The sequence below is a fragment of the Tupaia chinensis genome, unplaced genomic scaffold, assembly GCF_000334495.1.
Source record: "Tupaia chinensis unplaced genomic scaffold, TupChi_1.0 Scaffold000354_1, whole genome shotgun sequence".
Lineage (NCBI taxonomy): Eukaryota > Metazoa > Chordata > Mammalia > Scandentia > Tupaiidae > Tupaia > Tupaia belangeri.
The window spans coordinates 7984476-8003515 of NW_006159849.1; the positions used below are offsets into that span (position 1 = coordinate 7984476).

Genomic DNA, 19040 nt, shown 5'->3' on the forward strand with positions numbered 1-19040 from the left:
CACGCCGCAATCCCTTCTCCTCCATTCTCCTCTTAGGATCTTGGGCATGCACGCACACACGCCCGACATGAGTTTTAAGCCACCGGGTCTGGGACGCAAACCGCAGTCGACTACGTGGGAGTCCAGCGACATAGCCATTACACTAACTGCTGGTCCCAAATGACACTTTTTGAGTGTGGGTGAGAGGTGGGAGAGCGTGGTCTACTGATATTGTGATACTATCTCATAGCTCTAGGATCTCTAATTTCTGGTGCTTGGCTTTTATTTTTATTTTCCTTTTTACTTGCCCCAGGAACAGTGCCATTTTGGTCCTCCATACATTTTTGGAAAGCCATGATTCAGATCCTCTAGTCTCAGACCTGTTCTTAGTATCTTCCCATCAGTGCACGATGCTCTCTTTCAGAAGGTGACATCCTCTGGGTTCCATCCCCACCAGCGGCCTGTTACCCTCTCCACTCTTCCATGTAATGCCTGCTTGGTTATGTTGCAGTATGGGCTTTGCTCTGGCTCTGACTGTGGACTGTTCTACCGACATGTAAACGGAAGTTTGTGGTATTTTCTATGCTCTATTCTATGCTGCTTGTGAGCAACTGTGTGATTTCATTTTCTGTGTGGTTGGACCGTTTGGTTTTAGAGGATATATGTATAGATTTGAATTTAAAGAACTGAAGGTTTGAAGAATATATCACAATTTTCCTCTTTGACTGTGGATTCATCATTTTGTCTTTCTAATTCTTTTTTAAAATTTTTTGTCTTCTGTATTCTGTATGTTAGGTTTATCAATTTAGAATTATTTTGTATCGTCTTTGTGATTTTTTTTTTAATCAGTAAGTAATGATTGTTACAACTAGTAATTTTCGGTTTAAAGTCTCTTACATATGATACTAATGCAAGTATAATTTATTTTCATTAATATTTACTTTTTTAAATTTACTTTTACTTTCAAGTTTCCTTTGAAAATTTTATTTTAGGAGCAAAAGTACATAGATGTTTTAGAAAGTTTCTTTCTTTCTTTATTTCTTTCTTCCTTCCTTTCTTTTTTGCTTTCTTTCTTTCTTTTATGAGGGAGGGAGACAATTCCTTTGACAGTGTCTGATCCTGAGATCCTCCTCACAAGCCTTCTAGCCAGCCGGCGTCTTGGACTGGTGTCTGTGTGGTATATTCAGGTTAACCCAGGATATGAAGTCAGGGCCTCCGATATGGCTCCAGTATGCCTTATACCCGTGTCACCATGGCTGGCCAGCACAATGGCCATAGTTGGACATTAAAAAAATACTTTTAAAGCTTATCCATTTCATGAGCAAGGAGAGAGACAGAGAAACCTCCAATCGCGTCTTTATAATGTGATCCAATCCCAGCCTCAGATAGCCCAGGTCATGGGAATATATGTACCAGCATATAGAGGGAGACCTTGGAAACTGACCTTGGAACCTTGCTGTGTGGGTCCAGCATCACAGATCATTCGCTACCACTGTACCATCCCTCGACCTCCAAAATATATTTTGATGTTCATTTTAAGTTTGATATATTTTCTTGATGGGTTTAACCCTTTTACTTTCACTGTGACTGCTAAGATGTTTAACTTTATTTTTGTGATTTTAATTTTCCTATGAGCAGAAATGATTTTTTTTCCCTATTCCTTATTTACTTTTAGGTTTTTGCCATAGGGCACATGCACTTGCTGAAGAGAGACAGAGAGAGGGAAAGTGAGAAATTACCCCCCAGTAGGGGTGACCATGCCACAATCCCTTCTCCCTCATTCTCCTCTTAGGATTCTGGGCGCACGTGTACATGTGCCTGGCATGATTTTCAAACCCTGGGTCTGGGGCTCAAACTGCAGTTGACCAGTGCCATAGACACCAGGCCACCTGCTGGCACCAAGTTTTCCTTCTTTCTTTTATTCTTATTCTCCTTTTCTGCTTTCCATTACATTTTTCTTTTTTGTTGTTGTTGTTTTTAATCATTTGCTGGTTTGAAAGTTTCATTTCCGGTTTCTGTTATTTTAATCATCAATATTCAAACTCTACTGTGTCTCAGAATGCCTGTGAAGGCTTATTAAACTACAGATTACAGATGCTGCTCTCCCCTCCACCCCTGAATGTAGGTTTGGGGTAAAGCCCAAGTGTCTGCATTTGATCCAGTTCCCAGGTGCTATTGGGGCTGCTACTCTGGAAACCACCTCTGAGAGGCCAGCCGTAATTGGTAGTTACCAGCAGGGTAAATACTAGCACTTGTACCCAATAGCCCATCTGAATTGGACTTGTTATACTGGGATTCTTGTCGAATTTTCTTCCTTTTTCACCAGCTCAACCATGTATTGAAACAAAACAGAAACAAAAACAAAAAACTCTTTTACGTCCCAGTATTTTTAGGTTTGTAATTCTCAGACTATCTAAAATCCACACCCCACCCCGGATCTCTCTTCACCTCCCATCCCAAGCTCCAAAGAGAAAAACTCTCTTGTACTTTTCTCTGAATTGGTAGCTGGGACTTTCCTGGTCTTTTTTACGTGGGAGTACTGCACAGCCTTTGTAGAGTCTTGGCTATAAATAGGAATTTAGCTTTTTGCCTTGTGTGAACCTAAGGCCATGCCTCTTGCCCTTGACTTCTGGTTCACATTCTTGTCTACCCTCTAGCTTCTGAATATCGGCATTTTTTTAAAAGAGATGTATTTTTAAATTATTTTAAATTTATTTATTTAAATTTTATCAGAGAGGGACAGAGTGAGAGTCAGAGACAGGGGGAAGTGAGAAGGCAAGCTGCCAGGTCCAGGACTCAAACCATGGTCAGCCATGTGGGAGTCCAGCGCCCTTAACCACCACACCACCTGCTGGCCCCTGAAGGTCAGCGTTTATGGTTTCCCACTGTAATAAGTATCCTTTTCATGTCTAGCATCTCAGAGTTTGGTATGCTCATAGACTGTGGGGGCTCAGTGTACTTTGTCCCCCAAGCATTTCTAATTGGTTATTGGGAACATTGTCAGATTACTGCTTGTCAGTGTAACTTAGTTGTCTTTTGTTATCTCATCTGCTGTCACTTAGCAAAGAAAGCCGCTGGGCATAGAGTCAAAAAGCTTTTAGAGGCAGAAAGTGGGTAAAGAGAATTCCTAGAATGCAGAGCACCTAAGCTCAGGGACTTGGAACTTGATAACCACAAATATCATTATGGGGGAGAATAGTAGATGGTGCTGAAATGGAAAAAAGAAACAAAGAAGGGGCACTCTGCTGGTGCGGGGTAACACTAATAACAGGGAATGGGGCAGTTGCAGGATTTTAAATTTTCACCAGGGCCGGGCTTTCCTGAAATGTTTTCATTCATGTAAGTACATACCACTAAAAGTTTAAAATATTTTCCTTTTTGGAGTCCTGATTTCTCAAATATTGATGTATCCCTCTTAGGAGTACACTGACAACATATTCTGCCGAATACACTCCACCATACCATTTTCAGCCACATGTAAGTACAAAGCCATCTTCCTGTGCTTACTTATGTTCTGGAGAGGACTCGTTGCAGCCAGTGCAAGTAGTCAAGCTTAGGAAGTAAGGAGAAATTGCTAAGATTTATGATGTTTTATATTTATTTAGAGACATTAGCTGTTGGTAGGAGTCAATAGAATGTTGTATGGTTATGATTTACTCTTGTTCATAAATTTCAGGGAGAAAAATATTGCAGTGTCCGAAGTACATTGGTCCCTTTATTCCTCATCTTGTTTTATTGCCCCCCTCCTGAATTCAATTTATCTAGAATAAGAACATACCTTTCTATTCATTTGTATTACATCAACCCATAAAAGTAAGTGACTTAATTTAGCTCTGAGAAATGTGTATGTTAATAAAAAAAAATGCCCAGTTTACAGCTTGAATATATTTGTACTTAAAAAATTATGCAACAGAAAAATGCTGCTTCCTATTGCCTTATTCTGGAAGTCTTTAATAGTGCAGTAGACAAGAGACAGAAATAAGAGACTTAACCACTAATAAAGAAGGGATAAATTACCTTAAAATAGCATGATTACCTACTTAGAACCAAAATATTAAATGAGAAGGATCAGAATAAGAAGACAATAGCTTTCCTTTATATAAGCACTAACTAGTTAAGAAATTGTAAAAGAAAAAAACATACAAATTACGTTGGAAACACAGATTTATTGGGTTGTTGGAAAAGTCATGACGCATGTTGCATAGTAAAACAGAAAAATATATCATGATTTTTCTGACAACCCAATAAAATAGTTTTGTGAGGAATATTTTACCAAGAATCAATAGAAGAAGATGTGGCAGTTTATTTCCAAAGATGGCAGACCTTCCTGTCTGTCGAGGCCACTTTCTCCTTCCCAGAGGAAGTGAATATTCCTGAGTCTTAAATCTGGGGGCTGTACAGGTGACTGATCTGATCAGTGGAATGATGTAAAAGTGTTCGTTCCCTATGTAAGTTCTAAGTCTGTTCTGAAGAAGATTGCTTCAATTTCTTGGGGCCTTAAGGCACCATCTAAGAATTCCAGGCTAGTCTGCTGGAGAGAGGCCATGGGGAGGAACACTGATGAGTATGGTTTCTGAGTGAGGAAGCTACCTGGGATGTCCTGCGTAGTTGAAGCAGGATTCCAGATCCAGCTACCATCTGAATGCCACAGAGGAGAGACTATCAGAAAAATTTGAAGCTTATATTAAGTTTGTTTGCTTGTTTAAGCATGCACCAAAACATAACTGAAACAGAAATCTTGAATAAAACGGAATAGCTACATTTTAGGAATCTGAAATAAATTAAGTTTATAAATTTAATATGACAATAAAAAAATCCCAGTGGATTTTGTTTTCTGTCAGAATTTCAAGATTCTGAAAATTAAGTAAAAGAATAGGTGAGAACAATCAGAAAATTTAGGGAAGCAAAGGATTCATAATGCCACTTTATTATTTATTATAATCTTACTGATATCAGCAGGGAAAAATCTTAATTATCCTAGAGAAATGAGCAAAGGATGCATATCAAGCAATTTACGAAGTAGGAAATACAATTATATAATTAATAATTATAGGGAAAATAACCAACATACAAATGATAAAAGATGTGAATGACAACTAGATTTATTTGCTAATAAAATTGGCAACATTTTTAAAAACAATGATACTCAGTGGGTTGAAGACAGGATGAGATGGATACTTTTATCTGTTGCCTGGAAGATTACAAATTGGTTTAATCTTTCTTGAAAGAAATTTAACAAGCTGTATCAAGATACTATTTGACCTAATAATTCTTCTAAGAAACTTCCCCAAGGGGAAAAAGATTCAAACTAAGAATAAAATATATAACCTAATATATTCATCATTCTATTACTTATAATGGCAAAACTTGGAAAGTACCATTATGAGTAATGTTAGTATATATGCTAAAATCATATGATGAGATATTGTATAGTGTTTATAATGTCCATAGATAGTTCCTAGAGTCTGGACAAATCCTCCCTGAAGGTTAACAAAAACATTAAGATTCAAAATTGTGTATGCATTTTTTCTAAATTATGTAAAAATATAGAGAAAGCTAAAAAACTGGATAAATTGCCAAAATACTTGACAAAGTCAGCCTTTGAACACTGAGATTCTAGGTGATTTTCTTCATGTTTATACACTGTTTAGAATTTTCCTCTGTAGCCAACATATGTTGTTTTTGTAGTAAAACACACACACACACAAACAAGGGGGAAAAAAACTATTTAAAAATGTATCTCTTGGGATCAGCAGTTGGTGTAATGGCTATGTCGTTGGACTCCCATGTAGTCAACTGCGGTTTGAGTCCCGGACCTGGTGGCTTAAACTCACGCTGGGTTTGTGTGCATGCGTGCTCAAGATCCTGAGAGGAGAATGTAGAAGGGATTGTGGCATGGCCATCCTCCCTGGGGAGTGATTTCTTGCTTTCTGTCTCTCTATCTCTGTCTTTCTGGAGAATGCACATGCCTTATATAAAAACCTCTCAAAAAAAAAAAAAAAAGATCTCAGGGGGCTGGGAGGTGGAATGGTGGTTAAGAATGCCAGACTCCCATATGGCTGACCATGGTTCGAGTCCTGTACCAGGTGGCTTGCTTTCTCTCTTTCTGTCTGTCCCTCTCTGGTCAAATTAAGATAGATAGATAGATAGATAGATAGATAGATAGATAGATAGATAGATAGATAGAGTTAAAAAAGGTATTTCAGGTTCATTTCCTTATCTACATGGAGTTTGGCTCCATCTAGGAATTTGCAAAACACCTAAAAAAAACTTACAAAATTTAAAGGACTGAATATAATAAATGTAAAGAATGTAGGCTGTATCCTCAGGGCATATAAAATTTTAATCATGTGTTATATATTTATGATTTTAATTTTTAAGCATTATTCCTAATATTTCTCACATTGCCTGTTTCCATATTAACAGCACAGCATGCCACGACAGTATTTGGCTTTATTTGCAGTTTTACTCATTCATTTCTAACTTCTGTGCCAAAGTAGCTAATTTTGAACATTGCTTCTAACACCCACTTATAATGAATGCTTGCATTTATTACGTTGTTAGAAGATACAAAAATATTTAAAATTATAATAGCAGTGGACGGTTAAAATAACAAGAATAATGATTGAAGCCTGACATAAAAGTTAACCTAAAGAAATGAGTGGTTCACAAAATAGTGACAAAGGAAGAAGAGTATGTTTCCTTGCTAGAGACTTCACCATGAGGCCTTAGCATAAACACAGTTCATCATTCATTCAGTCTACTACCTTTGAAATTATGAAATTCTTGAAAAAATCTGGATTTATATAATCTCAGATGTTGTACATGAATTGAGACTTTACTAATTTTTATATTATTATTTCTTACTTTTGCTGACTTGTGTTTGCATAAATGGGACCGCATCATAGGAAGAAAAAGGAATGAGGTTTTCACCCCAGAGCTATAATCATAGGCAAGAAAATACAGAGTATTAGGAAACTGAAATAATTTCCAAAGAAAGAAATGGAGAGATTTGCAAACTGCTTTTTCTGAACTCTACCTCTTAAGCTGGATACTTATTATAGCTCATCTCAATTGTCTTATAAGCTTCTCCATTATCTCCCAAAGAACCCAAAGAGTGGAAAAGTTGCAAAGAAGGTTTATGAGAGGACTGGTCCAAGGCCAGCTGTTTGGGATGTTAGTCTTTAGTACAAGTGAGCTGAGGATAATGGTGGAGCGTCAACTGACATACTCAGGATTTGTGAGGAAAAGAATTTGTTCAGTCAGGGACTAGAAAACTCAGAAAGTTGAAGGTTGAAGGAATGAAAGTGTTGATTAGAAAACAAAACAAAACAAAACAAACATGTCCCAGCCATCACAGCACCGTGGTGATGCTGGTGCCTTGCAGGACATACAATGGCAACTATGGTTTGAAACCCACATCGGCCTCAAAAAAAAAAAAAAAAAGAAAAGAAAAAAAAAAGAACATGTATAACAGTAGTGAAGGAGCGAGAGAGCTAGAAGAGGAGGTGATGACCAAGGGTGGTATTACATCTTACTACTTAAGAGGTAGGACGGTTCTGGAGAATGAAAGAGTCTAGAGGGTGGCCACGGAGTGAGTTTCCAGAGTGGACTCAAATTCATTGATTCCAGGTAATGGTAAGCCAGAATGGTGGCTAGATCAGAAATACGAGTGTTGAAAAATCAACTGACAAGAGAGCAAGATAGAGACTCCCAAAAACTTGAGTCAAGTGACAAGCCCTCAGTGAATTTGGAAGTTAATGACTCTTTCCAGCAGTGCCGCTACCATTTGGATACTTCTAGTTAGTATCAGGAGTGAAGTGTCTCATGTTTTCCTAAATAGAGCTGCCTTTTGGGTTATCTTTTTAAGCATATGAGTATTTTTAAATGAAGGAATATTGTATAACCCAGTTCATTTGAGGGTAGAAGCCCAGAAAATTTTTAACAGAGAATTATGTCTTTAAGTTGGCATGCATTCCAAATTGACCATGGGGGTCTATGTATCTCTCTCCTTTCCATCTACTTACATATGTATGTATGTATGTATGTATGTATTTAATTCATGGTAGAGCATACGCACACACTCATGAGAGAAAAAGGAGCACACTCCACAGAGTCTGGTCACATCGTAATCTCCATCCTCCAGTCATACAGCCCATCGGATCTTAAGTATTTGCACACATGTCTGGTGTGTTTCAGGCTGACCAAGCAGCAATTCAAAACACAGTCACCATGTGGGATCCAGCTTCCCTTGAGCAGTACATTACTGCTGAGCCATGGAAAAGGCTCTATGTATTTTTTTTCATATTAATGAAAAGATACATCTACTTAATTATTATTTGCAACAACATGATTGGCCAGTCCTGCCATCAGGGCTCTATGCATTGTATGGACATAGTATTGTTAAAATTTTGGTATTTCAGGGACAGTAAATGGCACAGAGGTTAAGGCAACTGAATCTCACATGGTTGACTCCATGATTTGAGTTTTGGACCTGGCATCTTAAAAATCACACAGGGCACATGTGTGCATGCTGCAGATCCCAAGAGGAGAATAGAAGGGATTGTGGTATAGCCATTCCCCCCTAGAGGCTGATTTCTTACTTTCCCTCTCTCTCTGTCTTCTTTCTCTCTCTAGTGAGCATGAGCACCCTATAGTAAAAAAAAAAAAAAAAAAGAAGAAGAAAAAAGTGCTGGTTGGAATTAGCTGTGACTTCAAATCTCCTAGAACTCTGTTGGCCTAGTCCTGATAATTCAGGGCTGCATTATGTCTTGCCTGGGCCCCTGAGCACTTTTGCCTTCATTGACCCTTTTCCTCCCTTAAAAAACAAACAATATATTTTACAACTGAGTTGATATAAAGGAAAAATATAATCCAAAATGGGTTAGATTCTCTTTTTATTTAAAGATTATCAAAGAAATACATTTCTTAGGTTTTGTCTCTCATTTGCATTTTCTACAGTTTGAATCCTTGCCAATTTATCACTGTGTTGTATTTTAGGGTCCTATGATGTGACCTGAAATTATTACCAATATGCCAGTGAGTGTTATTACACAAAACCAAAGCACATAATACTCATGTTCTTTTTCTCACCTGAGATGTTTACAGATATTACATGAACAGCATCATTTCCTGGTTTACCTATGCGTTTCTATCATTCGATAATGTGTGTTTTTCAAGCCGGGCGCGTGTGCGTGCGTGCCCAAGATCCCGAGAGGAGAATGGAGGAGAAGGGATTGTGGCATGACCATCCCCCCTGGGGGGTGATTTCTCGCTTTCTGTCTCTATGTCTCTCTCTGTCTGTCTGGCGAGCGCACGCGCCCTACAGTGAAAATCTCTCCAAGAAAAAAAAAAAATGGCATCTGTATTTTTTATTGTGGTAACATGTAAATGACATAAAATGGACCATTTTAACTTTATTTAAATGTACAATTCAGTTATGTTAATTGTATTTATGTTGTTATTTGTTTTTGAATATTCTGATTTTAATATAAATTAAAACATTTTTATTAACCCCTAGAAGTATCATGAGTCCTAGGCCTGGGCTTCTTGTGTCTAATGGGTATACTGGCTTAGCCTAGAGCACCTAAAAGCCGGGTCGGCAGCTGGCTCACCGGAGACTTTTAGAACTAGTTTAGTCCGACTGGCTGGTAAATGCTTTGAGCTTCATTCCAGACTAAAATGTATTGTGGCTAGAAGTCAGAGGTGAACATGGATGCATATCTGTTAGGAGTCCCTTTTAATTTAATTTTTTAAGTTTATGCTATAGAGTGCATCTGCTTACTGGAGAGAGAGAAAGAGAGAGGAAAAGGGAGAAATCACTCCCCAGGGAGGATGGCCAAACTGCAATTCCTTCTTCTCCATTCTTCTGTCATGGTTTTCAGGACCCCCCCCACACACACACACACACATGCACCAAGCAGATTCTCAAGCCAACAGGGCCGAGACTTAAACTACATAGTCGGCCATATGGGATCCAGCACCTTAACCTCCATGCCACCTGGGGATTCCTTTCCCCTCTCTTTATTTTTAGAGGTTTTTTGCCTCAGGGTGTGTGAGCTCATGGGGGTGGGGTGGGGTGAGGGTGTTTGAGGAGACAGAGACAGTGAGGGACAAAGTGAGAAATCTCTCCCTTAGGGAGGATAGCCACATTGTAATCCCTTCTTGTCCATGCTCCTTCCTGGATTTGGGCATATACGCACACACGCCCTGTGTGAGTTTCAAGCCACTGGGTCTGAGTTGGAACCACAGCTGACCATGTGGGAGTCCAACAACATAACCACTACACCATCTGCTAGTCCCAGGGGTCCCTTTTTGTTTAACTAGGATCAGTCACATAAAAAGAAAAAACTCTCCAAAGACTGAAATTATCTTTAGTTTTCTCCTTCCTAGGAAGGGATGCCTACTAGTGGCATTAAGAAAAAGACAAAACAGGGACCAGCAGTTGGCATAAAGGCTATGTCTCTGGATTCCCATGCAGTTGACTGCGGTTTGAGTTCCAGACCCGGTTGGTCGCTTAAACTCACACAGGTGTGTGTGTGTGCGTGCCCAAGATCCCGAGAGGAGAATGAAGGAGAAGGGATTGTGGATTGCGGCGTGGCCATCTCCCCTGGGGGGGGATTTCCTGCTTTCTGTCTCCCTGTCTCTCTCCGTCTTTCTGGCAAGTGCACACACCCTATAGCAAACCGCCCCCCCCCCAAAAAAAAAGACAAAACAAAGAATGAATGGCTGATAAGTAGGAAGAGCTGTGACAGAAAGTAAATACCAAATCAGGCAGGGGTTCTATAGGAAGCATATGTTGTAACTAAACTCACTTTCCCAGTTCTTTTTTTCCTTTTAACTTTTTTGTTTTGTTTTATTTTGTTTTAGTATTTTTGCTATAGAGTACATGTGATCACCAGAGAGACAGAGAGAAAGAAAGGGAGAAATTGCCCTCCGGAGGGAATGGCTATGCAACAGTCCCTTCTCCTTCATTCTTCTCTGGGTATTTTGAGAACGCATGCACACCTGACTGGCCTGAGTTTTAAGCTGCTGAGTCTGGCACTCGAACCATGGTCAGCCATGTGGAAGTCCAATGCCTGAACCACTACACCACATGCTGATCCCTATTTTTAACTTTTTAAGAAGTTTATTACTTCTATAAGAGAGAGGGAGAGAGAGACAGAAAGAAAGAGAGAAGCACTCTCAACAGAGTCCTCATGCCATGGTCCACCCCTAGTTTCAGCCAGCCTAGCTCATGAGTAGATGAGTAGGCATGTGCACATTCCTGGTATATAGAGGGAGGTTGCAGGATGCAAACCAGGACCTTCCGCTGTGAGTCCAGTTGTATTCACACTGTACCATTACCTGCCATCACCACCCCCATTTTTTTGTAAAGGTTTTACCATAGGTCATATGTACTCGCTGGAGACAGAGAGGGAAAGTGAGAAATCATCTCATGGTGGGATGGCCATGCTGTAATCCTTTCTCCTTCATTCTCCTTCTGGGATTTTGGGCATGCATACACGTGCCCAGCATGATTTTTAAGTTGCCACCTCCAGGATTTGAACTGCGATTAACCATGTGGGAGTCTAGCACCTTAAGCAATATGCCATCTGCTCCCCTGACCCAGTTCTTTTTAAGGCCTTCTCTTTGTATCTTTGCTCCATCCTGTGTCCCTGGTGTCTTATCCATTTCCATTTCACTATAAACAGTCATTTTACTTTCTTCTTTATTTTAGCAAGGGTGGTTTATGTTAGCATAAAGAGTTGTGCAATGTAAACCTGGCCACACAGAATAAGCCTAATAGACTTGAATAAAGTATCATTTTGCCAAACTTTAACCTGAAAAATTAAGGTGAAATTCAACTAGGTATTACATGTATTAGCTCACTTAATCCTCACAATTACTCTGGGAAATCAACCCTATTAGAATTACATATTTTGTCCACAAAGATGTTAAATATCAGCAATAGCATAGTAGATAAATGTCCAAAGTAAACCCAGGTGTGATTCCAGATGTCATGTTTTTCCCCACTTTGTACACACATTACTCGACAATGATATATTCAGCCTTTGTAGGCCTTGGTTTCCTTACCTTAAGATAAGTGGGTTGGATAGTATGATGGTTAATGTGTCAACTTGGCTAGGCTATGGTGCCCAGTTATTTAGGCCAATACGAGTCAAAATGTTGCTATGAAGGTATTTTGTAAACGTGATTAAAATTTACAACTGGGCCAGTCAGTGGTGTGGTGGTGAAGGCAACTGGATCCTAGATGGTCAATGAAGTGATTTGAGTCCTGGACCCTGAAACTTGAAAAACATGCCAGGTGCATGTGCATGCATGCCCAAAATCCCAAGAGGAGAATGGAAGAGAAGAAATTGTAGTACGGCCATCCTCCTAGGCATGATTTCTCACTTTGTCTCCCTCTTTCTCTCTCTCTGGCAAGCACATGTGCCCTACAGCAAAACATATATATATATAATCAGTTGACTTTAAGTAAAGGAGATTACCCTCAATTTAAGTAAGACTCATCCAATAAAGTACAAAAGTGGGGCGAGGGGGTGGAGTTTCCTGAGAAGAAAGAAGTCTACCTTAAGACTGCAGCATAGACGCCCTAGCCTGTCGATTTGACCTATGGATTTAAGACTTGCCAGTCCCCGCAATCATATCAAACAAGGTCTTAACATCTCTCTCTGTTTGTTTGTATTCATATATTTCATTGGTTCTGTTTCTCCAGAGAACCCTGATAGAGAGTCATCTTTATAAGCTCTTTCTCTCTCAAATTCTATTGCTTGATTTGATGTGAGTCTATTTCATTGATCCTGTTCCGCTAAAACAGTTAACTTATTTATGAGACAGCAATCTTCTTTATTAAAGACTTTGGCAGACAATTAATTCAAATTTACTTGAAAATTGGGAAATATTTAAACTCCCAGCGTATCCCGTGTATCATCAACAGTAGAGAAATTGTAGGAAACTCTCAGGAACTTGGGACCAAGAGATATTTTATTTTATTCTTTATGATTATCTTTTTATTGTTACAATGAATATATTTTACTTTTGAAAAGAGAGAAAAATTTAAAAAATGGAAAACCCAAAATTCATGTATTATCACACAATTATAAAAATAGAAGTGTCATAGGCAAATGTCTTTTCATAATATAGGCTAAAAAATGTATTTATATAAATAAAATGATAGGACCAATCTTTAATTTGTGAATTTGGAAGGAAAAAATATGTCATTAGTTAATATTTGATAGTATATTGCTTAGTTTGTGATGTTGGCAATAACTAAAATATGTGTGATATTAATCTTTAAAAGTCAGCTTATTTTGTGAATTATTTATTCACACAGGTCTGCACATTTTTCTATGTAATGAAACTTTACCATGTTGACCAAATTCATTAATGATATAGTCATTTTTCTTTATACCCACAACGTAAACTTCTTTGGACTTTTCATGATTATTTTTCTTTAGCTAAATATCTGTATTTGTTACATTGGATTGTCAGGAAAGCCATGACACATTTTTGCATAGAAAAACATAAAAATAATACATCATGACTTTCCCAACGACCTAATAAATAATTTTCCTTCCTAATATGTTATCAAATAGATAGGAGAAGAAATGTTTCTTAAATATGTAATAAAAATATATCCCACTAGTTACTTATTTCCTATAGCTACATTTGCCAATTACTTTTACGTTCATAATTCAATCATTGGGAGAAAACATATCTAATAGAAGGAAATGAGTGAGAGGACATGTCTGAGATGCCTCATTCCCAGAGGTCTCCAGGGTGGGTTAGGTAGATTTGCCTACAGGGAACTGTTCTTTCCTCCCATATCACTCTGCGTGTATGTTTAGAAGACAGCCTTATCTGAAGAAAGCAGGTGTTCAGTAAAGTTCATGTAAGTGGTAAAGACTTTTGTACATGACATATATTGTAAATAATGAAACAAAATATTACAGCAATCTGCTTTTATATCTACTTTCATTCCATTCAATGTGACATTCACATAATAAGTGTGCTGCCTCAAATACCTTCTTAAGAGTAAATGGAATACCCCAAATGAGCATACTTATAGGCATACTGGGGAAGAATGGTCCTAGCTGTACTGATGCCAGGTGGCTAATAGCTATCTTTAATGGTGGACACAAGGTTAGTTCACAGTGACTGATCTGGCCAGGAAACAATCCATTATGCATTTTTATGGATGATCTGGATGAAGGAATTGCAACTGTGCTTTCAAATTATCTCACTAAATTAGGCAGAGTTATTGATGTTCCAGAAGGCATGCCTAAAACTGCAAATGATCTAAAAAATAAAATAAAATAAAAAGATCCTGAAGAGAAAGAATGAAATTAAATAATAGGTATAACCAAGGAGCAACCTACAGGAATATTGAGAAAGGTTGGATGAGGACTATATTTATAGTACACTAAGAAAGAGCAGTGTCATTTTATTCTGAAAAAATGATGCAAGAGATAACAATAGTGCTTACAGTAAAAATATGGCACTCAAGGGGTGATGGAAACAGGGTAGGCATCTAATAGTTCACCATTTAAAGACACATTGACACCTTCTACTGATGTAAGTGGCAAAACCATGTTCTATTTGTCCTTAATTATGGAAGGTTGACTGAGGAACCCATTCAGTCAGAGGCCCCTCCTGTAACATCCTGATCTGTGTTGTCCTGATCTGTTAAAGGAAAGGAAGAAAGAAGAGAATGAGAAAAAAAGGAAGAAAGCTTCTTTACCAATTTAAAGGCCTATTTCCTCCTGTAGTCACTCTCTTACTGCAACGTGAATGGTTCCTGTTTCTGTAGGGCCAGCCTTGCCATCAGCATTCCTGTATTCTTTTCCACTTGTTATCAGCGTGCTTTACTGGGCATCCTCAACCCTTCACTGAAACACTAATGATGACTAGAGAATGATTAATACTGCTGTATTTCACCAGCTCTTGCTCTCTAGTGTGCTTCTTTGGAAGTTAGAAATTGTTAGTTACTACTGTATTTTTCAATTCTGCCCCCCTTAGCTCCCTGCAACCCTTTTCAGAATTTATGACATAGCAGCTACTTTTTACCTCTCTTCTGTCCTTAATGGCTTATTTTTTTTAAGAATTATTTTATTTAACTTTATTTATTAATGTTACTATTTTTTAATTTGACCAGAGAGAGAGACAGGTAGAGAGAGAGAGAGAGAAGGAAAGTGAGAAAGCAAGCCACCAAATCCAGGATGCAAACTGTGGTTGGCCATGCGGGAGTCCAGCACTTTAATCACCTGCCAGCCGCCTTTATGTCTTCATATTTTTAAAAGTTTATTTCAGAGACCAGTAATGGTTACGTCGCTGGACTTCCATGTAGTCAACAGCGGTTTGAGTCCTGGACCTGGTGACTTAAAATTCACACCAGGCATGTGTGTGTGTGTGTGTGTGTGTGTGCACGTGCCCAAAATCCCCAGAGGAGAATGGAGGAGAAGGGATTGCCATTCCCCCTGGGAGGTGATTTCTCACCTTCTGTCTCTCTGTCTCTGTCTCTTTGGTGAGCACACATGCCCTACAGCAAAAATCTCTCTTCAATAAGTTTCTTTCTTTCTCTCGCCCATGAACATACCCGCAACAGGACCTTGATGTCACATTCCACCTCCAGCTTCAGCTGCCCTGGTTCTTGGGGCTGTGCACCTGGTGTACTTCGGAAGATCTCTCACTGCAAACCCAGGAACTTCCTATGTGGGTCAGTCAAGCAGACCACTGTGTTTTACCACCATACTACCATCGCCTTTCATGTCTCTTTTTTATGGACCTAACCATGGGTGTCCTGGCCTCGGATCCCTGCTTCTTTCATCTTACACAATTCTCAGAGATTACATCTACTCCTGTGGTTCTGTACCAACCACCATTTTTTGGAATAACTTTTTATCGTTATATAATTTCAAATCTGTAGGAAAATTTCAAGCATTACACAGACGCTGCCATCTCATCTTCGTGCGGAGTCACTAGTTATTTACCATGTGAGAGTAGGCTGCAGACGTCATACCCTTTTACCCCTAAATAGTTCAACGTGTGTTTTATAAGAACAGGGATATGTGGCAATTGTACAGTTTTCAACTGCACGAAAACGGATACAGTGCAAGTATGTAATCCACAGTCCATAGTCAAATATCATCCTTGCGCCCAATATTGTTCTTTACAGCTATTTTTTAACTGATAGCCGATTTCCCCCAATGATCACTGCTGTGCGTAGGGCACTGACTTCTCTCCACACCATCTGTCCAACATCACTTTCCAAATGAGCATTTCATACTTACGTCATCTCAAATTTAAAATGTCTAAAATGTGACTCATCGCTTCCTCCCTGCACCAAGTCCCTCCTCTCACATCTTTCTTATTCTTTTTAGTGGTGGTATAACTCTACCAGCTACCCAGGTTTGAAGCTATGGATCATCTTTTGTTCTTTCTCTCCAGTTAGCCATTTAAGTCCTCTAACTTCTTCGTGTGAAATGTCTCTTCCGGTCTGGCTCTACGTAAGCCAATTTGTGCTAATACCCATCCATTCTGCACCTCTACCAGTTCCCCTTATCTAAGGGCTCAGCGAAAAACTTAAAATACTTGTCCTGTCTTTCGTAAATTAGGTCAGAACTCAAGGTCTGTGCAGCACTGAATAGTGGGCCAGCCAACAACGATGTGTGATAATTCATGAATCTGTTTCTAAATGCAATTTCTAAACACTTCTCCCCACCCCTACAAAAAAAAAAAAGATTGAACAAAGATACAAAGATTTAATGATTATGCTCCGGTGTTGAAAATAGAACAATTGTCTTCAACTCACATATGCAGAGAAAACGTATCCAGATGATAACTGACCTTCTTCCCGAGCTCACCACCAGTGGGAAAACATTAACTCTTCAATCCATTTAAAGTTTAGTCTGATTCCATAATTCAACTAGTTCCTATAGGAAGGGTTTCATCTTCCTTGAAAAACATTCCAGTTTCTCAGAGACCCTCTCCTACTCCCTGTGTACAGAAAAGATCTAACATAGCAGAACCGAGAGTATTAGTTGTTTTAAAGGCTTGTTTACAAGGTTGGCCCTTGGCTGGCACCTAGATATGTGGCTTTCAACGTAAGAATTCCCAGAGTAGAAGGGGTCACTGTACTAAACTGTTTGTGCAAACAATATGGTTTATGCCAAACACCTGCTTTCCTTCTGGGAGTCTGAGATCTTGACACATTGGGCAGAGGGTGCCTATGTGGCAAGCCCCCAATAAAAACCCTGAGCACCCTGTCTCTAGTGAGCATCCCCAGTAGAGAGCATTTCATAACTCATTGTTGGGGGAATCACCCTCATCGTGTGCGCCTCCTCTGGGAGACTACTGTTCAAACGTGCAGCTGGTTTCCTCCGGACTTCCTCCATGTACCTTCTCTCTTTGCTGATTTTGCTTTGTATCCTTTTACTATAATAATCACAGCCTCATATGGGTAAAAGCCTTTTTTTTTCCAAAAAGTTCATGGAAAATGGATATTATGAAAACGTTAGGATTTCAAAAATTGTTTGTATCCAAATTAACTTGTAGTTATTCCATTTTTACAAAAAATTTTTGGTACATTTTTCATTTACTAAGAGAAGGAGAAAGAAAGAGAGAAAGCACCTCCTAATGGGGTATGGTCATCCTACAATTTCTTTTCTTCCATTTCTTTGTCTCATCATCATTTTGGCATGAATACGCTTGGTGTGCTTTTCAAGCCACAGGGGGCCAGGGTTCAAACCATGGTCAGCCTTAAGGTATCCAGCCCCTTTAACCACCGAGCTACATACAGATTGGTCCTTCTGCAAAACTTCTGAAGTACCTTCATATATGTCACTGTGGGTCCTCCTAAAAAATTGCCAAACCTAGGAATGGTCTTGGAACCCTGACATACCCTACTTTTCACTCTGAAAAGGAGAAAAAAACTGTATTTTTCAAGAATGGCTGCAATTCATGCTTTCTTCCCACATGCTCTTACAATGTGATTTGGACCCTCTTCCCATTGAGAACCAGTTTGTTATCTTCCCTGGAATCTTCATGAACTGTTGACACAATGTGACTTTGAGGCTAGGAGATAAAAAGCAATACCTTCCTCCTGGTTCACTTTATGGGATGCTCATTCTCAGAACCCCATTACCACGCTGTGAGGGAGCCCAAGTGAGCACATGGAGAGGGCCTGTAGAGTTATTCTAGCCAACAGCCCCAGCTGAAGTCCCAGCAGACAGCCAGCATCAATTACATCAGTAGGGCTAAGAGATTTAGCCACTAGCTTCAATTCACTGTCAACTTTCAGATCTTTCTAGGCAAAGTCCTAGACATTGGGGAGCAGGGAAATGATGTCTTTGCTATACCCTGTCCAAACTCCTGATCCAAAGTATCTGGTAGGATAATACAATGGCTTTGGTTTTACACTACAATGCAAAGGGTGATTCTGCACCAACAGTAAAGGCAGCTTTCCCTAAATGGCATCCAGATATATGGAGAGAGAGAGACGCAACTTAGCATCCTGGTGCCGGAGGGGAAGAGTAGGGTTTTACGTGTCTTGTTCTCAGTCTGCTCCAGTCTTTCAGGTGATATTCCTAGACCCCCTGGCTGCTCTTTTTCTTGCTGGCATTAATGGCTTAAGTATGTGGATATTGTAACTGGCAGACATTTGTTTTTTTCTCTTTGGGCTTGATTGGAATCCAGAGGCATGGCTGGACTGACTCGGCCTCATTTTAACTCCCGTGGGTACTGTAGACCCACAGGAGTATTCTGTGGTTCCCATTCACTCTCAGCTCCAAAGTCCATTTCTGTAGCACCTGTTAGTGCTCCCTGCTGCAAACTTGTAGCTGCTTTAGCATCTTGTCCATGCCACAGGATACCAAAAGAGGCTCCGGGCGGATGAATCAAATAGCCTCCCTCAGCCTGAGTGTACTAGGCACATGAAAGGCCTATCTGAGAGGCCATCTATTGAGAGAGTTCTTAGTACAGATGGCGACCAGGGGACACCTGCATCTTTCTACCATTTTTCTCATTTATTGCATGATCTTCTCTGTAGACAAGTCAATGGA

The 19040-nt window shown here is 39.4% G+C and overlaps 1 protein-coding gene across 2 annotated transcripts in view; it reads left to right on the forward strand.

The window, feature by feature from the left end:
* The window catches only part of CFAP95 (cilia and flagella associated protein 95), an 88258-nt gene that overhangs the window by 64139 nt on the left and 5079 nt on the right, over positions 1-19040 (forward strand). Inside the window, exon 5 of one of the 2 annotated variants that reach the window (XM_006152468.1) lies at positions 3399-3456. The exons of the other annotated variant lie outside the window; for it this stretch is intronic. Coding sequence (XP_006152530.1) covers positions 3399-3456 — 58 coding nt within the window. The remainder of the gene's footprint in view (positions 1-3398; positions 3457-19040) is intronic. 2 annotated transcript variants of the gene reach the window in all.